Source organism: Lemur catta, chromosome 11 (genome assembly GCF_020740605.2).
Source record: "Lemur catta isolate mLemCat1 chromosome 11, mLemCat1.pri, whole genome shotgun sequence".
In the NCBI taxonomy this organism is placed as follows: Eukaryota; Metazoa; Chordata; class Mammalia; order Primates; family Lemuridae; genus Lemur; species Lemur catta.
The window spans coordinates 53,208,879-53,236,815 of record NC_059138.1 but is presented as its reverse complement, the minus strand read 5'-3'; the positions used below and the strand labels follow the sequence as shown (position 1 = coordinate 53,236,815).

The 27,937-nt window shown below is 37.5% G+C and overlaps 1 protein-coding gene and 1 pseudogene across 5 annotated transcripts in view; both read left to right on the top strand.

Annotated features, from left to right (window-relative positions):
• The window catches only part of CDK6 (cyclin dependent kinase 6), a 197,762-nt gene that overhangs the window by 29,689 nt on the left and 140,136 nt on the right, over positions 1-27,937 (top strand). For all 5 annotated transcript variants that reach the window (XM_045565172.1, XM_045565174.1, XM_045565171.1 and 2 more), the window contains exon 3: positions 26,101-26,236. In XM_045565172.1, the coding sequence (XP_045421128.1) occupies positions 26,101-26,236 (136 nt within the window). The remainder of the gene's footprint in view (positions 1-26,100; positions 26,237-27,937) is intronic.
• Positions 22,553-22,692, top strand: LOC123647917 (annotated as a pseudogene).

Below are 27,937 nucleotides of genomic sequence, written 5' to 3'. Positions count from 1 at the left end.
AGCTCACTATAACCTTGAACTCCTGAGCTCAAGTGATCCTCCCACCTCAGCCTTCCCTGAGCTGGGGCTACAGGCACATGCCACCACACCTGGCCTTAGATGATAGATACTTAAATGACATTTTAAGATCAGGAGACGAGAACTAGTTGTTAGTTTATGCCATAGGCAGTAGGCTTAGTGTTGGGGTTGGAGGTTATAGAGACCTACTGAATCTAGCTCAAGAAAAAGGGATTTTATTTTAAGGGAATAGGGCTCTTATGAGAATCCTTGTACATCTCCTCTTCTGGGACAGGGGTTCTGGACTCCAGCAGTCTTTAAGGAATGCCTGTTGTCTGTCTTGCCCTGGACTCTCCCCTGGGCGTCTGCCCTGCTTTCTCCGTCTTAGCTGCTGCCCGTGTGTCTGACATCTTGTTTGAGGCTCCCTTATAACCTTTGCTTCCACGGGGCCATTGTGGTCTTCACAGTACTCTGTGTGACATTCTTGCTGTGGTGGCCCACACTGATGTGCAACCACTGGTTCTTAGTTCTTATTCCAGAGACTTTGAGGTATGGTGTGGTGAAAAAAACCTGAGTCTGAGAAAGACTGGCTTGGTCCTGATTTCACGTAGTAAAGAAAATTGGTTGGCATTTAATTCTTTGTTGTTCTAAGGTCTGAGTCTTTAACAAGCAAAATGTCACATTTGTCATGAAAATGAAGCTTTAGGATAATTCTTAAATAATTTTGAAGTTTGACTAAGCATTTCAAAGCCATGTACATGTTACTAGACAGGTCTAAAACTGCATGCCAAGAATTAACAGTAGGTTTTTGTTCATAAAACCCTAATTTCAGCTGTAGCACGTCTTCAGAACACTGAAGGAGTTCATGAAGAGTAGGTTGCATGAATGAGCATAATCAGTTCTCAGCCAGAGTGGCGTCTTGAGTCCACTCATTTTGATGGGAAAATCATGCTCTTCAGAGTGAGAAGCTGGAATACCATGATGGAAAATGGATTCTTATTTTAAACTTTAGAAGTGTTGCTTGACTTTATGATGGCTAGAAGATACCTTATATATAATTAACTCACTAGCAGATGCTTTTACCAATAAACCCCAAAGCAGCATCTCTTTGATCCTGAATGACTTGAGCCAAGAGAAGTGGCAACATGGTGGTGGTGAAGTAGGCAGCTACACGATTCAGCCTCCTACTCTTCCTAGATCTAGCAGTGCCCCCTCTGTGTGTCTATTGTGAGGCCATAGGTTATGTGACCAGTTTTCTCATTGGGACTGCAAGCTCTTTGAATTAAGAGAAAGGGCAGTATGTTTATTTGGAGAAGAAGAAATTATAGGCTTTCAGACCTAATAGATTATGTAATCTCTCTATGCATTTGTTCAGTCTTTGAACCTGGAATTATACAAGTACTATTTGACCAGTATTTGTCCCCCAGAGTCACATTACAGCAGTGGTCTTGAACCAGGGGTGATTTTGCCCCCCAGGGGACATTTGACAATCTCTGGACACATTTTGTTTGTCACAGCTGGGGAGGGATGTTGCTACTAGCATCTGATAGGTAGAGGTTATGGATGTTGTTAAATATCCTGCAAGGCACAGGACAGCTCCCCACAACAAACTATTCAAAATGTTGATAATGCCAAGGTTCAGAAACTGTGCATTACAAAAAGGCACAAGTTAATATCAACTTGTAGGAGGCAAAAAAAATAAAGGTCTGTGGCATAAATTGGGGGAAACATCTGAGCCCAGCCATCTGGCATGAATAAGCTAACATTCATAGCATCAGCACTCCCTATATTAGTACTTTCCATTACCGTCAACAGGTAAGAAGAGGAAAACCCAGAGTAGGATCCTTTTTCCTTAATTGTTTAATTGGGAGCACGGTAAGATGGATGGACTTAAAGGCAACTTGGAAAATGTGGGATTTCCTTAGATTGTGGCTCAGAACTGGAATTCATGGTGAATGTTGTTTGTTTGTTGAATTTTTGAATTAGTTGTATTTGGACCCTGCTGGGGAATCAGGAGTTTTAAGAAAGGAATTTAATCAGAATGCAGTCTAAGGAGTGGAATGACTCAGTGACTAGCCCTTGTAAGAGGAGACATGTACACTCAAGTGAAGAGAATATAGGTAATTCCAGGCAACTGACACCTCAGATCAGAGCTTCCTCTGCACTATGGATGCATTGCCTCATCTCTGCTCTCTATTGTCTTAGTGTCTACCGTGGTGGTCAATATATCCTGTTTTATAGTTTCCCTTTTAATACCTCCATTTATAAAATATTCATCCATATAAGGTGATTAATTAAAACAAATCAGTGGAGAAGTGACTCAGGATTAATTAAGATGAGTAATATTAAGATCTGTGAACATGGTAGGTGCCTTATTTGGGTTGAGGCTTCACTTATTTTTCTAGTCATCCAGACTTGAACCTTGAAGATTAATTTTTCTTCTACTTGACATAGTCTCATATTAACTGAGTCTGATAAGTTTTCCCTTTAAAATGTCCCTGGTGCCCATTTTTTCCTTTTCACTGTCATTGTTCCAGGCTGCCATCAATATAGAGCAGTATGAGTAACTGTTTCCCCATCTCTTTTGGATTAATTATCTTCCAGTTCCTATCATGCCTTCTTTCCATGTCACACATATGCTCAAAAATGGCCTTGAACATCGACCACCTCAAGCCCTGGTTTTTCCTCTTGCCGTCCAAACAAACTCTCTGTAATCTGGATCTGTCTTACATGTTCATGTTCCAGCCTCCTCTACGTGAGCACTCTGCCCATGTGGTTCTCTAACAGAGCCTGATTGCTTTCTTCAGCCAGTCTGGCTTATGTGGCTCCTCCCTCTGCCTTGCCTGCTCTTGTTACCTATTTGATGTGCACTCATCTTCAAAGATTAAGCATGGCTCTCATCAGCTCCAGAAGAGTATTTCTGGAAACTTTAATACTAACATTACTCACTCACCCCCTGTGAAGTTTGTATCACCTAATTTAGCTGTGTGTTGTATCTATCTTGTCCTACAGTACCCGTGGTTATTTCACATGTGCGTGTCTTCTTTCCTCAACTATAGTGAAAGCTCCTTGTAAGCAGAACCCATGACACATATCTTTGGTGATTCACGTACCGCTAACCATACTGCAGGTACTTAGTGTAGGTGTTTGTTGTGTGGTTGACTGTGCGAGAGAGTCTATTTCTTTAAAAATTACATTGAAATAATATGCACAAATATGGTCACAATTATAGTATACAAGAAAACTTGCAAAGATTAATTAGTACCAGTCATCTTAACATTGGGATTACACGGGAAGAGTATGTTTTAAAAATTGCCTGAGGGCATACTCAGGGTGAACTGTCCCCAACTGCTATAGTAGTAGCTCTCAACTGTGGGCAGTTTTGCCCCCAGAGGACATTTGACAATGGCTGTAGATATTTTTGGTTGTCACAAATGGAGGGACACTACTAGTGCCTAGTGAGTAGAGGCTAGGGAAGCTGCTAAACATCCTATATTGCACAGCACGGTACTCTACAACATAGAGTTATCCGTCCTCAGATGTAAATTATGCCAAGGTTGAGACACCCTAATTTATAACATTGTGTGGGCACCAGTATTAACATACTTCACCACCTAAAGGAATAAGGACATGCAAAAACTAGTGGATTTTTATGTGGGGGAAATGATCGTACATTATAAACTCTTAAATAGTGGGAACTGCAGCTATGTACATAAACAAGAATAGTCTGACAGTTAAAAAGCCTTGTTATAGCTGTTCGTATAATACACAGGCACTTTATGTCTTTGGTCCGGCCTTTGGGAGGACAGGACGATACGTAGAGAGAATTTTCTTAATGCTAAATGCATGTAGCCCGTGATTTTAGAAAATGTGAGTCATTTGCTAACTCAGAAGGATGTATTGGCATTTTAGGTCAGATTTTTAATGAACTGGAATTCCTCTGAAAGGATTGATGGTTATATTAGAATATTGAAGCATGCATCATTCTGTTTTCCCAAATATTTTGAAAGGTTCTTTAAAGAATACTTGATAATTTTTAAAGTGTAATAATAATATGCTTTCCCTCTTAAACTCTTGAAATTAATTTTAGGAGGTACTTATGCTGCATTCAGTGACAGTGGTGCAGTAGAGGGAGCAGTGTTTAAAGAAAGAAAGGAATTCCTGTGATAAATAAAAGTCGTTCCCCACCCCCAAGCAAAATAAAGAGTCAAATGAAATTTATAACTGATTAAAAAATGTCATTGTTAGCTAATTTTGAAAATTTTGTCCATTTTCTTTTATGTGTTTATATTTAAGTATAAAAATATTTTAAAAGTACTAATAATACTGAATTTTCTCACATAATTAATGTTAAGCTAGATGGTTCTAGATGTGAGAAGTTTCTTGTTTGTAAAGGTAAAACACATTTGGAAGCTTTACTAAGGTTTTTAATCCACCATTTAGTACGTTATTGAGCTTTCAACAAAATGATGAAGCTTTCCTGTTTACTGGATGGAAAATTAAATGGAGCCTTGATAATTTTCTCCTTTTTCTATTCCTAAAAATGGCAGTTCATATATTCGCATGAGTGAGGATATATAAAGAAATGATATTTGCTTGCTTCTTTGGTATCTCTATTTTGAAGAGACGGGAAGATTGGTTCTGGCATATTCCAGTTTCTGTAGGGTCCATTCTAGAACTTGGGTAATGGGATTGCCTGAATTGAAGATGTTTTTTGGATGGGCCCAGAGAGGCTAAGAATATCCGGCTACAGTTTGGATCTTATTCCCAGAATTAATGTTGCTGCAGGGAATAGCAGTATGTGGCATGGAACATGTTCATAAAATAGTGCCTTACATGACTTTTCGTTTAGCAGAGGTTGAGTACCATCTGAATGCAAGGTACCTACTATAGACAGTAAACATAGTGGAGAATCAAATTGTGCGTTGCTCAGTCCTTGCTTTCAGTGAGTTTATAACCTAGTGGGAGGAGAGAGAAGGACCTAAGCAAACTACTATAACACAAAGAATAAAGTAATGAGGACAATTCAGAGATACAGATACAATTCTAGGCCAGTTCAGAAGGAAAAATTAAGTTTAACTTGCGGGGGCAGGAAAGTTAGGCTCCACGAAAAAGATGAATGACACAAGTGGCGATGAATGACATGCATGGCAGACGAGCCTGAGGTGTTGAGTTGACCAGAGAGATGAGTGGAGATAGTGCCCAAGTGATGGGATCAGAATCATAGCAGAGGATAGACCAGCTTGCAGTGGAATCTAGAGACAGGCAAACTAGTTAGGAGATGGACCAGTCCCTAAATTGGTGGGGGAAAAAAATGGTGGCCTAAATTAGGGTAGTGCTCTTGAAATGAGAGGAAAGGTTGAATACGAGAGACAGTCGAGTGCTAGAACTGGCCCATCTCGATAGCTGGTGAACAGAACTATGGAGTCAACAAGATGAATCACAGTTTTAAGTATGAGTGAGAGGATAGTGGTGCTACTGTTAGAAGTAGTATTCACTGGGGAAGGAGGAGGTTTGATAGGATGATGACAAATTCACTTTTGAACATGTTGAGTTATATGTGCTTTCAGGAAATAGCCAAGGCAAAGTTATAGTTGCAGTACAGGAAATTGAGAGCTCCAGAGAGGAACCCAAAAAACCTGTGACATTCTTAAAGGAGATGTATAGAGATCTTTCCGAGTCCTACTTTTAGAATATCATTTTTGCACATAATTGGTCCCACAATAAGCAGCAAACCACGAATGCCCTAGTGTGGATACTAAGCACATGACGAGGCTCAGTCACCAGCTAGGTGTGATTTGTTCACCTCCACCAGCCTTCACAGCACAGGTGGTTCGCAGCCTCAGATACGATTGCTGTCTGTAGTAGATCTGAATTCAGGGTCACTGGCACATAGGACCCCACCTGTTAAATAAGTGAATGAGCAAGAAATCCCGTATTTTGAGAGAAAAGGACTGAATATGAAACTTTGAGACTGTGCATTTAGGATTGAAGGAGGAAAAGGGGGCAGAGAGGAAGAGAGGCAAGAGAAGTAAAGGGAGAAATAAAACTCTCAGGGAAGCCGTGGGAGGGGCAAGTTTCGAGGCAGAGGAGGCATCCTGTTCAGGTGCTGCCAAGAGGTAGAAGAGACTGAGGCCTGCATTTAGTAGTGGGAAGTTACTCCTGTCCATTTGAGAGATATATTTTTCTGGAAGAGAGAAAGGCGAAAGCAGTTAATAGACACATAAGGAGTGAGAAAGTGTAGCACAAAGTATAGGCTGTCATTAAATAAATGGGGAGAATGGGATGCTGTTCGTAGTGGGACCATGAGATTGGGGGTAAGTGTGGTTTAAGTTTGTTTTTGTTGTTGTTGTTATATGACAGAAATATGAGGTACGTAAGAAGGAGCCAGTAGGGGAGTGATTGAAGGGGAATGGAATGGTAGGGAGTAAAAACGGGTGACATGAGGGTTTAGCAGAAGGTGGAGGGCACAGTTCAGAAGGAAGGGGGTTCATCTTGAAGAGGAGGACACTTGACTGTGAACATGAGGGATGGAAGATCCGTAGAAGAGGAGAGTGGCTTTGATTTTCTCCTTTTACAAGGCAAGGCCATTTGCAGGGAAGAATTGGCAGCCCTTGGTAAAGGCAAAAAGAAGTATCTGGAGTTAGGCAGAGAGGGTGGGAAGAGGAAGAGCCAGATGTTTAAGACTAAAGGAAGTAGAGGATTGGCTGCCATAAGAGGGACTTGAGCATGTGGAAGAATCCAAAGTGATCAACATCCTTGCAGTCCCTTTGCCCCAGAGAGACTTTCCCTCATTTATCCATAAACAAAGACTTTATAGAGTGCTAACAGTATGCATCGAGGGAAGCCCCATACTTTCAAACAAATAGCTCAAATAAAATAAAAATGAAAATTCTTAAGAAATAAGTCTTAAGCATCATTATCATCATCTACAAATGATCTTTAATTGAACGCGTAACGTGTCCTAAGCCCTAGTTTGCCTGTGGTAAATAGCTTTATCCTTAGCTACCCTACCAGATAAGTGAGTTTACCTTAAAGAAAGTAATTTCCTTGTCTTGGGTTCATTGTTTAGAAGATATATATAATTTTTTTATATGTGCCAAGAGTGGACTAATTCCCTGACATGTAGACACTTAAAAATTATTAGCGTGACATATTTTATAAAAATTAAGAAGAATTCTTTTATGTAGTCAATCTGTACAAATTATTGGGCTTAATTTGGGCTTAGCAACAGTTGGGCAAGACCTCCCTAAAGCACAGTTACTATTTGCTGAATTCCTTTTTCATCAAAATGTTAACTTAGAGTTGAAATACAAAAGAGAAGATTTGATATAACATTTTGACATTTGACATTTTAAAGTAATTTCATTAGGTCATCAAGCTATGAATTATTGAAGATTGTTCCACTGAAAACAGTTTTTCCCATTATCTTTCTTTGAATTAGAAACAAGTTGCATGCCATTTGCCTGGAAGAAGATAAATGTATTATACGCTAAAATATACAAAGATTTTGGCACTACGTTTTCTCTGCTTTTTATTAATGAATGCTTTTGGTTTAGTCTTACGTCAGATGAATTGAACAGATTTGGGTTTTTGGATAGCTAACGCCAGGAACAAAATTCTCTGTGACAGAGCTGACAGAATTCACTTGAAAAGTCAAGTCATCATTCAGGATGAGTCATTTTCAATTTAATTTTCACCAGCACACTTGAAGGGAAGTAGAATCATCAGTTATAGTGGCTCCCCAGGACAGTGATCTCAAGAACTTATCTAGAGTCTGGTTTAGGGCTGCAGACCCCAACCCCTGGCCGTGGATCGGTAAGGGTCCACAGCCTGTTAGGGACCAGGCCGCAGAGCTCCGCCCCCCCCCCCCCATCTGTGGAAAAATCGTCTTCCACGAAACTGGTCCCTGGTGCCAAAAGGGTTGGGGACTGCTGATTAGGGTATGAAGTTCTTTCTTTTCAGGACACTTTCTTTTTGTAGTTCCTTGGAAATTTCTCAAAGTGTTAGAAGAGTGAAATACATCATTCTAAAACATTTTGTGACCTAGTTTTGGTCTAAGTATACTTTAGTATTGGCAAGACACACAGGGGATTTAGATTTTACTCTGACAGCTAAATGAACTCAAATGTATACTGAATGTAAATTGCTTTGAAGGCTGTGGATCTCAAGTTAATAGATTCTGGATCTTGTTTTTCCTTTCGTGAGCCAAACATTCCTTGCATTTAAGGGTAGGTTTAAATTAAAGAGTAGCAAATTGCTTCCCTCTTTGGAAATAAGCGAAATCACCCTTCTGATAATAAAATATTTCTTGAACATGTCAAGACAGTTACTGAGGAAAGAAAGCATGAGGAAAAAAATGGGAATAACTTATTCAGAGACTTGCTCTTTAGGAAATGTAATATGTTTAATAAAAGGATAATTGCCGTGTGAGTTGAAAATAATGAGACAAAGAAAAAAACAAAAAACTCCATACTGGAACTTATATGACCAAATAAATCTTGTCCCATGGGAGGCAATCCAGTTTTTCTAGCTCTGCTCTAATTGAGTAAAGCATTTTCAGACTCTTTTGGAATTGTCTTTAGAACTGTTTCCCGAGCCAAACCAAAAAATCAACATCTTTACTTTATTATGACACCTCTTTTTGGACCCAAAAGAATATTACTTAGCCTGATCCCCCATTTAATTTATCAGACTTGGTTCAGACTGTTTCCAAACATACAATACACTCTCTTATAGGACAAATGAATATTTGTGTTCATTTGTTTATTCATTCAGCAATCAGGGCTGAGTGCCCCCAATGAGCCAGGTGTGTTGTGGTAGCCAGGAGGAGTCCTGGCTTTGGGAGAGGGAGAGTGGAAGGGGAGACAAGTAAGGATCGTGGAGAATGTTTACCCTGAGCAGAATCTTGAAGGTCACCAGATGGACAGAGAAAAAAAGAACTTACTAGGCAGAGGTAATAGTTTGTGTCAAGGCACAGCACAAAAACCATGCACGTTCTAGGAACTGCAAGTATTTCAGAATAGATAGAATTCAATTAAAACATGAGGATAGAATGTTCAGCAGAGGCAAGTTCATGAGGGTCCTAATAAACTGTGAGTGGACTATGCAGTGGTTAAGAGTGAGGATTCTCTTGCCTGATTATCTGAGCTTAAATCCTGGCTCTTTCATTTACAATCTTTGGGATCCTCGGCAGTTTCCTAATCTTCTATGCCTCACTTCTTTTCATCTGTAAAAGAGAGCAGATGGTACCTACATTATAGGGTGAAGAGGTTTAAATACATAAGCACAGATAAAGTTCTTAGCATAGAGTCTGGCACACAGTAAGCACTCAATAAATGTTAGCTGTTTGTACTGCTACTTTGTCCTATGGATAAGAGACAATAAGAGAATTTTAAAGGACAGTGTACTTTTTTGTCTTATATGCCACTGATCACTTCTTTCTTCTTGAAACTGTCTCTTCCCTTGATTTTTTTTAAACAGCTTTATTGAGATATAATTGACATGCAATAAATTCACCCACTTAAAGTGGGCAATTCATTGTTTTTAGTATATTTACAGGGTTGTGTAACCATTGTCACAATCTAATTTTAGAACTTTTTCATTCTCCCTAAAAGAAACTCGTACCTATTAGCAGTCACTCCCCACTTTCCCCCAACCCCCACACCCATTCCTGTCCCTAGGCAACCTTAATCTACTTTCTGTTTTTATAGATTTGCTTATCCTGGCCACTTCATATAAATAAATGAACATTTTTAATTTTGATGAATTCAGTTTATCTTTTCTTCTGTTGTTTGTTCCTTTGATGTAATATCTAAGATATCATTGCGTGACCCAAGATCATGAAGATTTACTTGATTTTTTTCCCTAAGAGTTTATAGTTTTAGCTCTTACATTTAGGTTTGTGGTTCATTTGAGTTAATTTTTTGTATATGTTGTGAGGTTAGGGTCCTGCCTCATTCATTTGCATGTGAATATCCAGTTTTCCTAGCATCATTTGTTGAAAAGATTATTTTTTCCCTGAGTGAATGGTATTGACATACTTGTTGAAAATCAGTTTAGCATAAACATGAGGGTTAATTTCTGCACTGTCAATTCTATTTCATTGCTCTATATGTCTGTCTTTGTGCCATTACCATACTGTCTTATGTACTGTAGCTTGTAGTAAGTTTTGAAATCAAGAAGTATAAGTCCTCCAACTTTTTCAAGATTGTTTTTGTTATGCTGGGTCCCTTGCATTTTCATGTGAATTTTAGGATCAGCTGGTCAATTTCTACTAAAAAGCCAGTTAGGATTTTGATATGGATTACATCAAAGCTATAGAGCAATTTGGGGGAGCATTGCCTCTTAACAATATCAGTTCTTTCTGATCCCTGAATATGGATGTGTTTCCATTTATTTATATCTTCTTTAATTTATTTCAATATCGTTTTATAATTTTCAATATACAGTGAACTTCTTTTGTCAAATTTATACCTAAGTATGTTGTTGTTTTTGATGATGTTATAAATGGAATTGTTTTAATTCCTTTGATTTTTTTTGTGTGTGTGACATCATTTTCTTCAGCTATTTTCTTGCCTACCTCTCTGTTGCATATTATGGTCTCCAAAATTCTGTCTCACCTGGATGCTAATAAGTTCTCAAACTATTCCTTGACCTGTGTCCAAAGCTCTAAGTATGTATTGACAGTTGTGTACTGCATGTTATCATCTGAATGTCACAGACATTTCAAATTAATCTCTTCCAGAGTGAGCCCATTAATTATTCCCCACATCTTATTTTCTTCTCTTCTTCTCGTCTTTGGAAGTAGCACCACCATCTACCTTGTTGCCTAAATCAGAAGTCTGAAAGTCATTCTGAACTTCTTCCCCTCCTTCAACTTGTGCGTTCTGGTAGATCACCAAATCTTTTGGATTCTACTTCCTAGATACCACTATGGGAGTATAAATTGGTGTAGTCTTCTGTCAGGTGGTTTGGATCAAGAACTTTTAAAAAGTGTATATATATCAACTCAGAAAAAGTATATACCTTTTGATTTTTGCAGTGCCACTTCTAGGACTTATTTATCATAAGATAATAATGAACCAATGTTACAAGAATAGGGAAATGGTTTAATAAATTACATATAGAACATAATTTAGTGCAACTTAAAAATGGAGATAGATTTGTGAAAGCTGTTGGTACATCATTAAACTTTTAAAATTGCAAAACATTATGTAAAGTGTGATTTGAATTTTGTTTAATGACAATAGAAAATAAGCTCTAAAGGAGCAGGGATCTTGCCTAATGATCTTTATATACTACTGAAGAGTATAGGTGCTCAGTAAATATTTGTTGGTTGTATTGGTATCTCTGTTGCTTCTATTTCTTTAACCTGTCTGTATTTTTTTTTTACCTGAGCCTTTTGCAGACACTGCATACTTGTTTTCCTCACCTCCAGTTTTATTCTCCTACAGTCCAATTTCCATTCTGCAGCCAGAGTAGTACTTCCAAGTGACAAATCTGGCCATAGCATTACCCACTGTAAAGTTCTTCAGTTCTTCCCCAATGCCCATAAGATGATTTCCAGAGTTCTTAGCCTGGATTACCAAACCCTTCATAATTTCACTTCTATGTACTCTTCCAGCTCTTCTCTTGCCATTTTCCAAGATAATCACCAAGTCATGCCAAACTATCCGCAATTCCCCAAATATGAATTTTCCTGCATACCTACATACCATTGGCTATGCTGTTCCTTCTGCCGGGACCATGCCAAACTTCCTTTGTTTATCTGGCAAATTCCAGACTGTCCTTTGAGATTCACCTCCTCAGCTACTTCCCCTAGAGGCACAGTTGAATGCCTCTTCTTCAGGGCTTCCAACAGCATCTGAACTTTTTTATATGGGCTGGACATGTATGGGCTGGACATTCCTATAGTGTGGAAGTTAGCAAGGGCAGGAACTACATATTCTTTTGCCTTCAACTCATCATCTTGTTGCCGAACCGACTTCTCCTATATCTCTATCTCAGGGCTTCCCAGTGTTGGTCTGAGGTCTGGTGCCAATTTTCCACCATCAGTGATACAATTAGAAAAATAAGGGCCCTGTGGTGAATTTTTCACAAAGATAAATCTTTTCACATTTTTGGTGTTAAAATGTGCTTTCTTTATGAAATGGTGTTGATTGTAGATGGTAGGGGATATTTATGTCTTTAGTTGGCAACCTTCTGTCTGAGCTCTGAAGTTGTTGGAAAGTTTACAGGTCCCTAAAAACCAAAGATCTGGGAACACTGCTGTATCTCATGGGGTGGCACCAAGTCCCCAAAGTCAAAAGCCTGTGAGTCATCCTTGGCTTCTCCTCCTTCCCCATCCCTCCACCCCCGCCACATTTAGACACTTTAGCAAGTCCTGCCAATTCAACCTCCTAAATATTTCTGGAATCTGTACTCTCCTCTCCATCCTTGCTGCCAATTCCTTAGGACAGGCCCTCTTTATTCTCCCTGTTCTACTGCAGCAATAGTCTCCTTACTGGTCTTCTTGTCACTCTTCCCCTTATCCATGTCATCAGTTTGAGCTATTTGAAAATCAAAAAGTAAATACCCACTTTCCATAGGATAAAAGTTCTTTATGGCACACACAGTTTCTCTCCACTGGGACTTCTTGCTGTCCCTTTGTTCACACTTTCTCTTGGTTGCAAGTGCCCTTTCTTTGCCACTTGCTAGGATAACTCCTTTTACTCTAAGACAATTCAGTTGCCATATCTTCTACAAACCTTTTCCTACACGTCTGGGTTGGGTGCCTCTTACTCACTATTAAAATATGATGTGGGTGTATATGTGTATGTCTATATAGATAGATAGAACTATCTTAGAATACATATGGTATTTTAAGATATATATGTTATACACATACACATCAGCGTTTACAGAATTCGTCTCTTTATGTCTGCCTTCCCCACTAGACTCTGAACAACTTAAGAAAATGTCATTTACCTTGTGATCTTTCTATCCCTAGTGCTCAATCCAATACTTAGGAAATAACAAATTTTCTAAGCCCATAAACCTTCAAGTAATCCTAGAGTCTCCTATTTTCCCGTATGTCCAATCAACTACCAGTTTCACTACCCGAAAATTTCTCCATTCACTGTCACTTCCTGAGTAAATGTTTGCTGGTTAAATGCATTTGTTCAGTGTTATGATCACATGTACACTGTAGAAGGTTCATTGACCAGAGTGAAGGGTGAGTACAAGGAAATAGGATTAAGCCCCTCTATAGAAGACCAGCAAAGAGTGACGAGTACCTGAACTCAGGAAGTGACAGTGAATGGAGAAATTTTCGGGTAGTGAAACTGGTAATTGATTGGACATATGGGAAAATAGGAGACTCTAGGATTACTTGAAGGTTTATGGGCTTAGAAAATTGTTTGGATGGTGGTACAGTTCACCAAGGGGGATGAGCTCTGTTCTAGACACATTGAAATTCAGGTTTTCAGAGTATTGGGGGAAGTTGTCCAAAAGGTAACTGGATATGGAGTTTGGAGAGAGAACTATTTTGGAGAGGCAGATTGCAGATTGACCAGCCTTTAGATACTCTTTGAAGCCATGATCATAAATGAGATCATTATCATTTGTCATTGATTATGTTGTGGTGGTGGTATGGTGGTGTATTGGGTAAGAAGAGAATGGGACCATGAGACTCTAGGTATTATAGGTCCAAATCAAGGAGAGAGAGGTCTGTGATGGTTTCTAATTTGAATCCTGGATCTGTGTCTTATCTCTACTCTATGCCCTTGAACAAATTATCCTCTGAATCTTAGCTGCTTTATCTATAAAATGAGAATAATAGTATCTACTTTATAGGGATATGAAAGGATTCAGTGAGTTTGCATATATTAAATCTCTGGTACAGTCCCAGGCTTACTCTAGGGGCTCCTAAGTGGTAAATTTGAGAGGATATTCAAGAAAATATTGCTCAGGATATGAAGAGAGTTTCAAAAGAAAGAATTTCTTAGTGGTTACCCCAGAGATTATAATTAACATCTTAAATTTGGAACAATCTAGGCTGAATTAATACTAACATAGCTTTAATAGTGTATAAAAACTTTTTTGTGGCCGGGCGTGGTGGCTCACGCCTGTAATCCGAGCACTCTGGGAGGCCGAGGTGGGTGGATCGCTCGAGGTCAGGAGTTCAAGACCAGCCTGACCAAGAGCAAGACCCTGTCTCTACTAAAAATAGAAAGAAATTATCTGGCCAGCTAAAAATATATATAGAAAAAAAAAATTAGCCGGGCATGGTGGCGCATGCCTGTAGTCCCAGCTACTTGGGAGGCTGAAGCAGTAGGATCACTTAAGCCCAGGAGTTTGAGGTTGCTGTGAGCTAGGGTGACGCTCTAGCCCCGGGCAACAGAGCGAGACTCTGTCTCAAAAAAAAAAAAAAAAAAACTTTTTTCTGTATAGGTCTGTCTCTTCCCTTTATGCTTTATTGTCACAGATTACATCTTTATACATTATGTGGTCATTAACATAGATTTATAATTATTGTCATATGCATTTGTCTTTTAAGTCATATAGGAAAACAAGAGTTACAAACCAAAATATGGTGATACTGGCTTTTATATTTACCTTTGTAGTTAGGTATTTTTGCTAGTGTTCTTTATTTCTTCATATGACTCTGAGTTACTGTCTAGTGTCCTTTTATTTCAGCCTGAAGGATTCCCATTAGCATTTCTTTTAGGGCAGGTCTGCTGGCAGTGAACTTCCTCAGCTTTTATTTATCTGGGAATGTGTTAATTTTGCCTTTATTTTTGAAGGATAGTTTTGCCAGATAGAGAATTCTTGGCTAAACAATTTTTTCTTCGAACACTTTAAAATTGTTACCCGTTGCCTTCTGCCCTCCATGGTTTCTGATGAGAAGTTAGCTGTTAATCTCATTGCAGCTCCCTGGTGTGTGATGTGTTGATTCTCTTTTGCTACTTTCAAGATCCTCTCTTTGCCTTTGGCTTTCAAAAACAGTCTGATTATAATTTGTCTCATTGTGGATCTTTTGGTTTCATCTGCAGGTATTTAATAAGCAGTCAAATAAATCATCATAATAATGGCACTGAATTAAATGATTGTAATTTAATGGTAATAATAATGACCATGAATCATTTATCAGTAGAACATAATCAGTATATTGTGCTTAAAAAGTCAAGAAAATGTTCAAATGCATACTACCAAGAATTACATTAAAAATTTAATTTTTAAAAATAGTTTGGGGGATTCAGATAGGTAAGCATCAGATATCTAAAATATTCACTTACATGGAATACTCAGTTGCCTCATAGATTCCCAGTGTGAGGTGTGCTTGTGGTTCTTTGCAAAAGAAAAAGTGCACCTTGGAAGAGATAGTTGCAGCTACGTTTACAAAGTTCTTATCTCTCTTATCTTTTAATTACTGTTACACCATGAAGTGTTTACCTTATTATTTGAAATATTCCTAGAAGATAAACTGACTTATAGAGATATAACAAATCATAATTTAATTTTTACAAGTTTTTCCACCTGAACAAAAAAAATCAATTTTATTAATAGATCCTTAAGTTTAGCACTTGGTCGAGATACCAGTTCCTTTAACTTTTCCATCTGTGTTCTATTTCCTAATCTTTTAATATAGTTTTCCACTGGTGTTCTTAAAATATGTTTATAGAAATGTTTCTCAGTTCTTAACACAGTAATTCCTGGAAATTTTGCTGGAACAGATCCAATTTAAAGATATAAGATGTTAGATGTTAGTTTCTATAAGGACCTTTTTTTTTTGACCGTGCTTTAATTATTTTGATTGCTTATATCTTGTATTAGAAAGGGCACTGAATTCTCAGTCGTGAGACCTAGGTGACCTATTCCTTCATTTAGCTTTGCCATTCTGCTCTCTCTTAGCCTGCGTTTCTTCACCTGCAAAACTGCACAGAACTAGGTCATCTCTAAAATTCCCCTACTTATAAAATTTTGTAATTTTGCTACGCATGATTTTTCTTTGGCTTGTATAATGAAAACTAGATTAATTTGAAGACTTTGTAAGCTATCATGGTTTCTCTTTTGTTTCTTGGTAATTCTTTAACTTTAGACCTTCTAATCAGTTATCAGAAAAATAATTTTGTTTTTTCCGTATTCTTTTTAATAGAGTCTCCCCATATTATTACATGCCTTCAATGAGACAGTAATGCATGCATATTACTTTTTTCTCCTAGAACAAAATTAAGAATTTACAATGTTTATATATTTAATTTTCAAAACTACCTTTTCAGGATGGATGATTAGGATTTTTCTTATTAACTACAAGGAGCAGATTGAAGAAGAGTATATGAGCAGTAGAAGGAAGAAAACATAAATGAGAAAAGAAGATTTTATAATTCTTGTTTTAAAAATACTTATTTTTTTCTTATTAAAAATTAATAGGTTTTCATTGTAGAAGGTTCAGATAAGCAAATAGCAGAACACAACAATTCCATAATCTTACTACCCAGAGATAAGCATTTTGTTTACATATGTGGAATCATACTGTATATTCTCTTTTAGAATTTGTATTTTCCTTTTATAATATGAATGCCTTTACATGTTCAGTAATTATGGATCTATATCACGTATATATGTATGTATGCATGTACAGATAGATAGATAGATATGGCCATATTACTCTCCAGAAGGGTTTTTATCAATTCATATTCCCATGGTGATGTGGGCCCATTTCCACAAATTCTGTGCAGTTGTGTCATTAAACATGTTTTTTTGTTTGTTTTTGTGCAATTTGAAGAGCTTAACTAGTACATCAGTGATGTTTTCATTTCTGTTTAAGTTACTGTTAAGGTTTAAGATTTTCTCATGTTTATGGTCATTTTTGTTTCCTTAAAAGGAACTAATTTCAGTGGTTGTTTTGTTAGATAAGAACCTAATCATAAGTACCTGAGTGAATTATTGCTGGGATAAATTTTCTCAGCTAGTGAGGATGTGATTATGAAAGACTTTTGGCTCAGGGTAGAGCTTTACTTGGTTGGTTTTCTTCTAAGACCCAGCAGACAGTCTTCCTCACAGACGGCGGCCTAGTTTTGGCTGCTTAGTCGTTTTTCCTCAAGAGAGGCCCAAAGCTGGAGAGCAGGGCTTTTACCGGTCAGAAATGGAGAGAGAACTGAATGTTGAAAGTTGTCCAGAATGTTCCGCACTCTATGTGAGTCAAGCCAGAACTGTTCACTTTACTTTTAAAAATATCACTTAACTCACAGATCTTTGAGATAAGAATCTCTTTTCTAAGCTCTGTTGGGTGAATTGAAGTGTGTCATTTTTCTAACTACTCAAGGGAAGAACACAAAAGGGTTTAGGAGATCAACTGTCTTCAGCTTTTTTAAATTTTTTCTGGGAATTTTCTGAACTTTTTTTTTTTTCAGTCCCTCACATAAAGTATATATATTGGGATCTCTAAACTGACCACAGACATTTTGGGATTGGCATTCCCACAGTGCCTGTCAGCACTGTGTCTCTTCTACGACAGAGAGTCTCTGCAGCACTGGCCCCTGCTTTGCTGCAGCCTCATGTCGTGTGCTGTGTACAGAGGCAGAATAATCGAGTGGTTAGGAGATCAGATGCTGGTGCCAGACAGGTTTCATATTTCCAGTCCCATCTCCACTACTTACTGTCCCCTGTGCCTTAGACAAAGTATTAAGCCTCTCTACCACTGTTTTTGTTTTTAAACCACTTTATTGAGATATAACTTACATACTATAAAATTTACCCATATGAGCATACAGTTCAGTATATTTACTGAGTTTTGCAACCATCACCATGATCTAAATTTAGAATGTTTTCATCACCCTCAAAGAAAACCCAAGGCCTATTATCAGTCAGTCTCCATTCCTCCACCCTCCCCTGTTGCCCCCAGTCTTAGGCAACCACTGATCTACTTTCTGTCTCTTACGGATCTGCCTGTTCTAGACATTTCATATAAATGAAATTATGCAATATGTAGCCTTTTGTGATTGGCTTCTTTCACTTAGCATAATCTTTTCAAGGTTTATCCATATCATAGCATGTATCTGTACTTCATTCCTCTTTAGTACCAAATAATATTCTGTTGTATAGCTATACCACCCTTTGTTTACCCATTCATCAGTTGGTGGACATTTGGGTTATTTCTGCTTTTGAGCTATTATGATTGATGCGACAATGAACATTTGTGTACATATGTCAATTTCTTCATCTCTAAAATGAATACCATATCATAGTATTCTCGTGAGGATTAAAAAAGTCAAAATATATAGACGTAGATAGGGAGCAAACTAATAAGTATTAACTAATAAATATAATATATTAATGTTTGAGTCTTCATTTAACATCATTCATAAAATCTGGCTAACTCAGAGAGCTGTGCTTCCCTAATGACATCTCAAAGGATCCTGCCTTTTACTTTTCTTCTGACTTTTCCCTAAATTATAATTTTGAAAAATTTCATTTATTCAGTAAACATTTATTGAACACTTCCTGTGTGTCAGACACTGCTCTGAGTGCCACAGAGAATTAAAAGAAAGGAGTAAGCAAAAGTACCAAGAGGCAATTCCAGTTGAAGGCTATCTCTAGTTTGCTAATCTGTAATCTCTGACCTGCCATTATGGCTTGGGACTTTGTGGTCCCTACACCCTACCCTCCTCTCACGAAATGCCACAGATTTTTTGGTCTCCTTAGTTCATTTGCTTTTGTTAGGTCCATATTTTAACCAACATATCTATGTTTGTGAAGAGGCTGGTTGAAGTTAACTGTTTAAGGAAAAGGCTAAAAGTTCGTGATGCCTAGGTAGGGACCTCAAGAGGTAAAGGGATAATCTCCCATTCCCCAACTATAGCTGGAGTTGAGGAATTGTTCTATATTCTATCTAGTCCCTAATTTTCTCAATTGGCAGTTTCCTTCATTTTGTGCAGTTGGCTTTATGTTCTTTTTGAACTTCCAAAACTATTTTGTATTGGAACTGGACTCTTAGCAAAAGTATCAACTCATGATTGCTTAGCTGTTTGTGTAGTCTTTCTCTTGTCTTTGGAGAGATAATGTTCCGCGTGGTGACTCAGAGTTCACTTATCAAATATTTTGTCCCTGCAAATACCATCCTTTTTCCATACTGTAAGACAATTATGTTTATGATTTTTATTCTTTGTTTTAGCTTTAAAGTAATATTTTCCTTTTCCCCAAATAGCATGTAGTTAGCATAACTGAGTGATGCTACCATCTCATTCTTCTCTCTGCCTTTCATTGAGATAAAATACATTAGCAGTTTGAAGAACTGTGTTTGATAATGTAAGAATGCCTCTAGTGCTTGCTGTAGGACTATGGAAGAAGTATAAATTCTATTATTTAATGTCCAGTTCAGGAATTCATCTTGAATACAAGCAGAGCAATATGTGGGCATCCCGTATACCCATCAAGCCATCCTGCATAGCTAATTTGGGGCCTACCTCGTGGTATACCAGTTCTGTTGCTGATTGTGTGGTTGGAGTGTGTTTCCATATACACAAGTTCTACTGTTTGCTCTATTTTCAATATTTACTATAGTACAAATAGCGTCTTGTGAATTTGCCCAGTTTGGGGGTTTCCCATTACATCTGTAAACCACTTTTTTGGCTAACAGATTCAGAAGATACTAATTCAGAGAGCCACAGTCCCAGGTGTTTGTACACAGAAGCTGAAACTAGATTAATAGCATCTCTAGCGATGAGATTCAGAAGGTGAGCTATGAAACTATCTTATGAACACTCTCTTTAAGGCTCTAAGAATAAAATGATTTAATAATAGTAAGTAAAAGATGTTGACTTTGCATTCCCATGTCAGATATGGCAGCCATAAACTTAACAGTATGAACACAAGGGGTTTCTGTGCTTTAGGGATATTGTTGGTTTGACGTTCCTGTGCTTTTCCACTTTTCACCAATAACAAGTTGGAAGGGAGTTGTCTAATTGAGAGTTTCAGGAGAACATGCCTCTGTGCATTGGATTCAGCCTTTAAATTAATTGAACTCTGTATCTTTGTATTATTTTTAAGTACTTCTCTTTCTCTCCTCACTTCCTCTGGCCCATCGAATCCCTGCCTGTTCTAGGTTCCATATTCCTGTTTGTTATGACTTTGTCTGTGTGTCATCTTCTTCCTTTCTCTGCTTTTTCTTCATAAAATATCTCTACGGTCAAACCAGGAACCTCAAATAGGGTGTATGAGGAAGCTGCCTGGCTCCCTGGGAGAGAGGAATTAATCTAGTCTGCTGCTGTCAATTATTTTTGCCCTGTGGACATGGGAATGGAGAAGCCATTTAAGGTGAACATTCTCCCAGCCAAGTCAGAGAACTGGTACCGTCACTCCAAGAACACTATTAAGGCTTACGTGCTTGAATTAAACTCATGTTGTCTCCTGTAGAAGATGTATTTGAGGTCAGATATTGATGTTTTGAAGTTATTTAGGCATTTCAAAATATTTATAGATGTCTCAGGACAATTTTTTGTTGCAAGTAATAAAAACCCAACTCGAGCTGGGTAAGCAAAAAAGAGATTTTACTGGCTTACATAACTAATAAGTCCAGGGAGTAGATCAGGCACAAATGGGTCCAGGCACTTCAACAATGTCATCCGGAATCTCTTGCCTACCATCCCTGTGCTGTGGCTTTCTTCTGTGTTGGCTGCATTCCATGTAGGTTCACTAAAGTGATGGCAAAGACAGCCATCAGCAGCTGCAGGTTTATACTTTGCCAGTTGGGTAATCCCAGTATAAAGAGAGCTTTACTCTCTCAGAAGTTCTAGCAAAATTCCTGGGACTGATTCTCACAGTCATGTCCATCCCTGAATCAATCATTGTAACATTGTTCAGGGTCAGGCACATGTCATCCTTGGGCCCCTGCCCTCAAAACCATATTGCCTGAATATGGACAGGAATGATTCCTCAACATAAAATAAGGGTATGGTTTCCAGGAGAGGTAAATGGCTGCTGGCGAAGCAGAGACCACCTGTGTTCTACTATAATAGGATGTAGAATGAATTTACTCTGATGTGATACATAAAGTTGCACATGGTATTTATTTATAGAATTTATTTGGTACTAATACATCGCCATATATCATTACTTGCAGTTTTACATGTAAGTCTTCTCACCCACAGCTGGATAATAAAGCTCTTAAAGACAATACTTGTCATATCTTCCTATCTGTTGGAAACTGTGAAACTGATTGTAGTGCCTGCACATGGTAGATTCTGGTTAACATTTATGGTTGCTCCTGAAATAGCAGTTCCTTCTAAGAAAATGTTTATTGTTGGTGGCAAATACTTCTGGAGCTATATCATTTGATGTTGGTTGAAAATAAGTACACACACAGTCTATATGTAATGAGCAAAAAGAGAATACCCTAACCAATATCCATTAGTGTAGGGCTAGTGAGATGCGTGAACATAAATTTGGTGCATACAAGCTACAGAATGTACTTCATGGACTATTAGAGGGAGGAGATTAGATAATTAAAAAAAAATTCTCGATTCCAAATACCAGCCCTGGTTCAAATAAATTTTGCTGTGGCCCTTAGGCAGCTGTGTCACAAGTCTCTCAGCTCTTGACCTATTTGATGTCCAAACATTCAAAAGTATGGGGGGAAAAAGTAACAGGAAAAAAAATCATCATAGAACTTCCTGTGACAAGTCAAAGTTTAATCACAGTAAATAATACAGATTTCCCTTTTATTACAGCCACAATAGAAAGGCAGGGCTGTGTTTACAAAGCATGTTGTTTGGGAGACCTTTGTAAATTGTAATCTTTGGAAATCCCAAACCTATTGGATGTAATCCCATCCATTAGATGAAGGCAACTTGCCTATGCATTAGATCCAGAATAGCAAGTTAAATTGAGAACATGAACAGGAAGCAGTCATTAAGAATTACAATGGGTAGGATGCAGAGTTAATTCACAGAGATATTTTCTTATGAGATAATTACATCACTAGGACAGCTGGAAAGCCAAGTGCTTTGCTGGACTGCAAAGCCTGTTCTCTGCCCTGCAGCTGGAGGGTCAGGACAATAGAGACAGCAAGAGAACTTACTTTATGGGATAGTTAGGAGCTTGGCTTGTGAAATGATAACGACCTATCTGCCTTTTTTGGATTGCGTTTTTGCACAGCTAAACTGAATTCCTAGCCTTAGTAAATGCTGGTAACCACTTTTCACTTCTACTTTTTGAACACTCACTTGGATCACATTAAGCTAAGCTCTAATGAATGTATGTTGAAAATGTTCTTTTCCTCTAAAAGTCATCTGAGATACAGTATTCATATTCAACACAGTGTGACTACATTTTTCTTATGGAACTGCAGTCATGCAATCATTGAAATGGTATTTTTGTCTGTTTACTGAATATCTAGCCAAAAAAAAAATTTTTTTAGAAAGTCTTAAAATGTTGGTCAACATAGGGAATCATGAAGTTATTTTCCAGTGTTTACATTCAAATGTTCAGACCTGTTTGGCTCTTTTGTTTTGCAAGTGTAGGGGTTCTAGGCAGCCTAGCCACATTCCTCATTGATTTGTATAAATATATTACAATACCTAGTGGCAGGGGAGATACCATAATCACGAAAGTGGTTTCCCAGGGTGAGGCTTATCCAGATGTCCTGACCCCTACGATTTCCCCACTGTGGGAAACTTAGTTGACTACATAATTTGTGGTACAAAAGATTCTTTAAAAAATAAAATAATGAAATAACTAAATAAATGTATTACAGATTGTTAACCTCCAGCCAATACCAGGGATTTCAATTCTTGTTTAGCTCAGTTGCGTTATGTGAAACTTGTTTTTTATACTGAAGTATCTATCTTCTTTTTATTGCTCACCAGAGTGACTATTACTTGATTTGGAGTAATTTCAGAGGGAGTCATTGTAGATGAAAAAGCATCATAAATATTATATTTTAAAATTTCTAAGATCAATATTTACAACTATTTATTCAAAATGCATTTCCTACCCATTATGACTAATATAATGGTTAATTTTTATTACAGTAATGTTTACTAAACATTAGTCAGAAAAAATTTAAATTAGACAAAATTTCGTATTTTAGTGAAGAGCAGTATTTCCCTAAATGTCTTCTGTGGAGTACTAAGTCTCTAGGATGTTGGTGGTCAGCCAGCATTGGGGCCAAAAGGTGGAGAGTATCCACAGGTACTCTTAGGACTTTTACTGCTATTGATGTCACTTGTGAATTTCTCAGGAGGCTCTAACACACTCCATTTCCCAAATGAAGTTGATAATGGCACCTTGAAAATAAAAAAACAAAGAGGCTTAAATCTCCTTGAACCTGGAAGAGCCACTTCTACCTAGCACCATTGTTTTTGAAGAATTTGCAAATATATGCATTAAAATTCATACAAAAATGTTCTACTCTGTGTAGTGTCACACGTGTCTCTTTAAAATTCCACTTTTTAAAAATTGCCAATCAAAATGAATGCCTTTTCTCCAAGGTTTACGAGTTTGGACAATTAGCAGTGGCTTCCGTGAGCTCACCTTTCATATCTTGAGCATCCTTTGAGAGGTAAGGGTGGAGTCCACTTGCTGCAGGTGGCATCAGTGAGTCTTAACATTTTGAAGAGAGTGGTAGAACTTTCAGGAAAACAACTTGGGTGGGCTAGATGTTCTTGAATTGTGTCATGCAAAGAGTGCTTGAAAACGGTTTCAGGGAGATGAAGCAATAGATCATGCTGCCAGGGCTATTAGGTAACTTCTAAGACAACGGTTTAGGGAGCAGGTGACTTTTTGGTTCAGCAGTGTTTTAGGATCACTTTATTCCCCAGTTATGTCCCTGGTAGAATTTTCTTTTCTTTTGCAAATTACTAAAATGTCTTATATGTTATAAACTATAAATGCAATAAAAACGGGAGTTACTAAAATCATTGTTGACTCCAGGCAGTGATAAACAATATTTTTTTCATTAAATGTATTAGTTATAATAGGAAACATATTTAAAGTAAAGAAGCACAACTGAAATGACCATATGACCCAGTTCCTGGTATTTGATTTTAGTACGTGCCGTTTTTGATTCATTGCTGTTTTATTTTGTTACAAAAATAGAAGCAACAGATATAAAGAAGGTGGGTGATTGTGGAACTCCTTTTTCCTCTTCAAAAGGAAGAAAAAAATGAAGTTGTCTAAGAATGCAGACTTAATACAAATAAGATGGCTCAAAGGAGCCTATGCATAGGTGGTAGTTACTTGGAGTTACCAAGTTGAAAAATCTGTTTCGATAAATTTGCCAAGTGTTAAATCCATACATGATGGCAGTCATATTTTTTATAGTGTGGGAGTTATATGATTTATGGCACTGTCTTTAATAAATATATTAATTAGGTGTTTTTACTTTATCAGAATAATTTTCCAGAATAAATCACATTAGGAGAAAATATGAAATTTAAAATTAGATATTAAAACTTAGAAATCAAGAACATTTGGAAGTGGATAAATGTTAGAAATAATTTGGTTGATTTCAGTTGATTTTTAATGGACCTGTAGAACTCACCCCAAACTGCCCATAATTAAAAAGAAGTTTGGATCTAGCTGTGAAGTATGTGTAGTTGTTGGTGTTCTGTTGTTTGCCCCACTCGATTTAACTTAATTAGAGTGTTTTTTTAGTTTCTCTTAAAGTTTAGGTTACATTCACAGAGAAGTACCAAATGTGAGGCCCATAAAGCCCAGAAATGTAGTGGGGTGGCATGGTGAAGCAGCAAGGCAATAAAAACTTAACAGAGGTAATATATACACTGGATATTTAAGAGTCAACTCTGTGCTTTAGTAATTGGGTTGTATGCACATTTATAGTTTCTTTGAAGAGGGTGTTTATTCTGTTTTTTTTTTTAATTAATGAAAAAAGCCCGGTGTGGTGGTGCATGCCTATAATCCGAGTGACTTGGGAGGCGGAGGTGGGCAGCTCGTTTGAGGTTAGGAGTTCAAGAGCAATCTGGGCAACAAAGCGAGACCCCATCTCCACAAAAAAATGTAAAAATTAGCCAGATGTGGTGGCATGCACCTGTAGTCCCAGATATTCAGGAGGCTGAGACAGGAGGATCGCTTGGGCCCAGAAGTTTGAGGTTGCAGTTAGCTATGATTGCACCACTGCACCCCAGCCTGGGTGACAGAGTGAGATCCTGTCTCTTAAAAAAAGGGAAAATTGAAAAAAATATGAGTAGCATTAGCATTTTATTTGCCTTTGCTTAATTTATGTTACATTCTTGTCAAGAAATTTACTTACGACTTATTTATGACTAGTTTATTTAATTCTTCAAACATTTGGTGATAATCTGTTGTGCCAGATAGTGTGCTGTGGTTGAAACTGAAGGAAATTTTGTCTTTTGGCTCAAAAATTCTTTTGACTCCTGAAGGTTTTGTTTTTAAAACTTAAATTTTGACTTAGTTTTAAGATATTATGGAAGAAACTAGATTCACCCATCCAAACTTAATTGTAACATTTGTTAATCTGTCTTTTCATCATTTAAGGGCAATATAGTTTACCAGTGCAGGTTTTTCCCCCCAGAAAAGAAGTGTTAAAATTTCACAATGTTGGATGAGAAGGCTCTCTTAGAAATAAACTAAATTTTTCCATATTCCATCGCACTTGTTTTCACAAGCATGGTTGGTTGTAGCACCTTAAATTCCAGGAAAATCTTCATTGCAGTGTTCAGTATCTCCAAAGAATGCTGAATCTGTCTCTAATAATCCTCAGACTGTGAGCTAAGAAGAAATATATTTTGCCTGGACTGCAAGTTTTTGAAATTATCTGCGTTGGCAACTTCTACCCTAAGGTCTTAAGTAAGGACACTCTCCAATCATTCTTGCGCTCCAGCCGTGTTGCTTTCTCTTTGTTACTGTGGGTGTTCTCGCCATTAACCAAGTGCACTCATATTGATAATCATATTTATATTTAATATCATATTGATGTTAAAGTATCAGATCCCATTAGGTGTCTTTACATATGATCACAAGGAATGGTCAACACTGGCCTTTTTTTCTTATTATGAGATCAGATTGAGGAATACATGTAAGACATACAGGTTATTTCTTTGCTCATTGCCACCTACTTAATCTCTTTCTTTTTTCTTCTAGGTTGTTTGATGTGTGCACAGTGTCACGAACAGACCGAGAAACCAAACTAACATTAGTGTTTGAACATGTTGATCAAGACTTGACCACTTACTTGGATAAAGTTCCAGAGCCTGGAGTGCCCACTGAAACCATAAAGGTATCAAGAATCCTCTTTCTGCCTGGTCAGGCAGTCCACTATTATAGTATGTTAAGCAATGGCATTCTTTTCTTAGGAAAATTGTCAGAATTGGAGCTTTTAGAACTCAATATGGAGTTTAAAAGTCAACTAAATAAAATGTTCAAAGAATGAGGCATATTCTAGTTCATCAACTAAGTGGAATGTTCTAGTTCATTAATTTTAGGGCTAAGTGAAAAAACTCTTTGGTTCTAATGCATATTAAAATTATTGAAAAGTATGTATTTGTATGTTATCTTGGCCTGACCTTATAAAGTATAGTTTAGTAAGTATAGCCCAGTCTTTTTCTCATCTTCATTGTCTATGAGGGACATAATTTGAAAATCATTCGTGAGCGCATTGTATGTTATAATTGTATACTGACTCCAGGACATCCTGTGCTGTATAAATCTGAAATAGCAGTTATAGATCCTTCTTTCTCCATTTTTCTAATTTTTAACACCTTTGTAGGAAGCCTAAGTACCAGGTACAAAGCCAAACTCTTGGCATTCAAAGATGATTAAGGTATGTTTTCTGCCCTTAGAGGTCAGCAAACTAGATGCAGTATATTGACTAGAAGTTCTTTCTTCCTTTGAGTCTAATGGGAAAAACTGCTGATAAAGTTTTGTTTGGTTTTACTTGCATTCTGCTTAACTGAACTTCCCAGTAGATCTTTTATATTTGTGCACATCATGCACGGGTCTTCATGAAGACGTTTTTATCTATGTGAATTACATAGCTTAATTAAATAGACTGCCTACTTCATCATTGATCGTTTAGAAATGAGTTATAAAACTTCAGCGTCATTCTAGATAGAAGTTAATAGCTGAAAGTAATTTATCTTCTTAACAGAGTAGGAAATGTCTCTTGGTGATAGCTTGACAACATTCTCAGATACTGATACAGTTAGAATTTGACATATTGAATGATTTATTTCTTTGGTTTTAGACTAATTTCGAGTATATTTTTTCCCATCTGGCTTTCATAAAAGAATATGGTGCTCAGCAGTAGTCCCATTTCTTCCTGAGCAGTTTTGAGGACAGTGAGGCCTTCCTGGTATAGGTACACCTAATTACCTGCTCTTGGCCCTCTTCTGTCTCTTCACCTCTCTTTCCTCTGGCATTCTATTCCAGTTCTGTGGCTTCAGTTCTCTTCTTTATGAGTTTGTCAGAAACCCCATGTTCAGCATGCAGAACACAGCATAGTCCTTTTACATACACTGTTGGGCTAATCACCCTTCTCTTAGTGTGCTCTCTGACTTCCTGCCTTGCTGGTCCTCTTTCTCATGCCATTTCTTTTGCTTCCCCTCACCAGTAGATATCTGCCTACATGGATTTGTAAGGCAAATCTGATTGCCTTCTTACACTGTTCTAAATGTCTCTACCTCTTTATCATGTTTCTACCTTTAATTGTGGTCACATATATCTTATGTATTTATTCATCCTTGTGCCCTGACACAGTGTCATACACGATGATTTGTACACATTTATGGGAAGTCTTAATAACTATATCAAGCAAATATTGTTATTATGAACACCTATTGGGAACATAGAAGTGGATTCTTTATATAGAATGCTTTGTTGTAATAAGAGTTTTTCTGACTCTATTTGTACAAATTATTGAATACTCTGTTCAGGGAGGGTCCTGTGCTTGGCACTTTGGGGACACAAAACTGAATTAGAC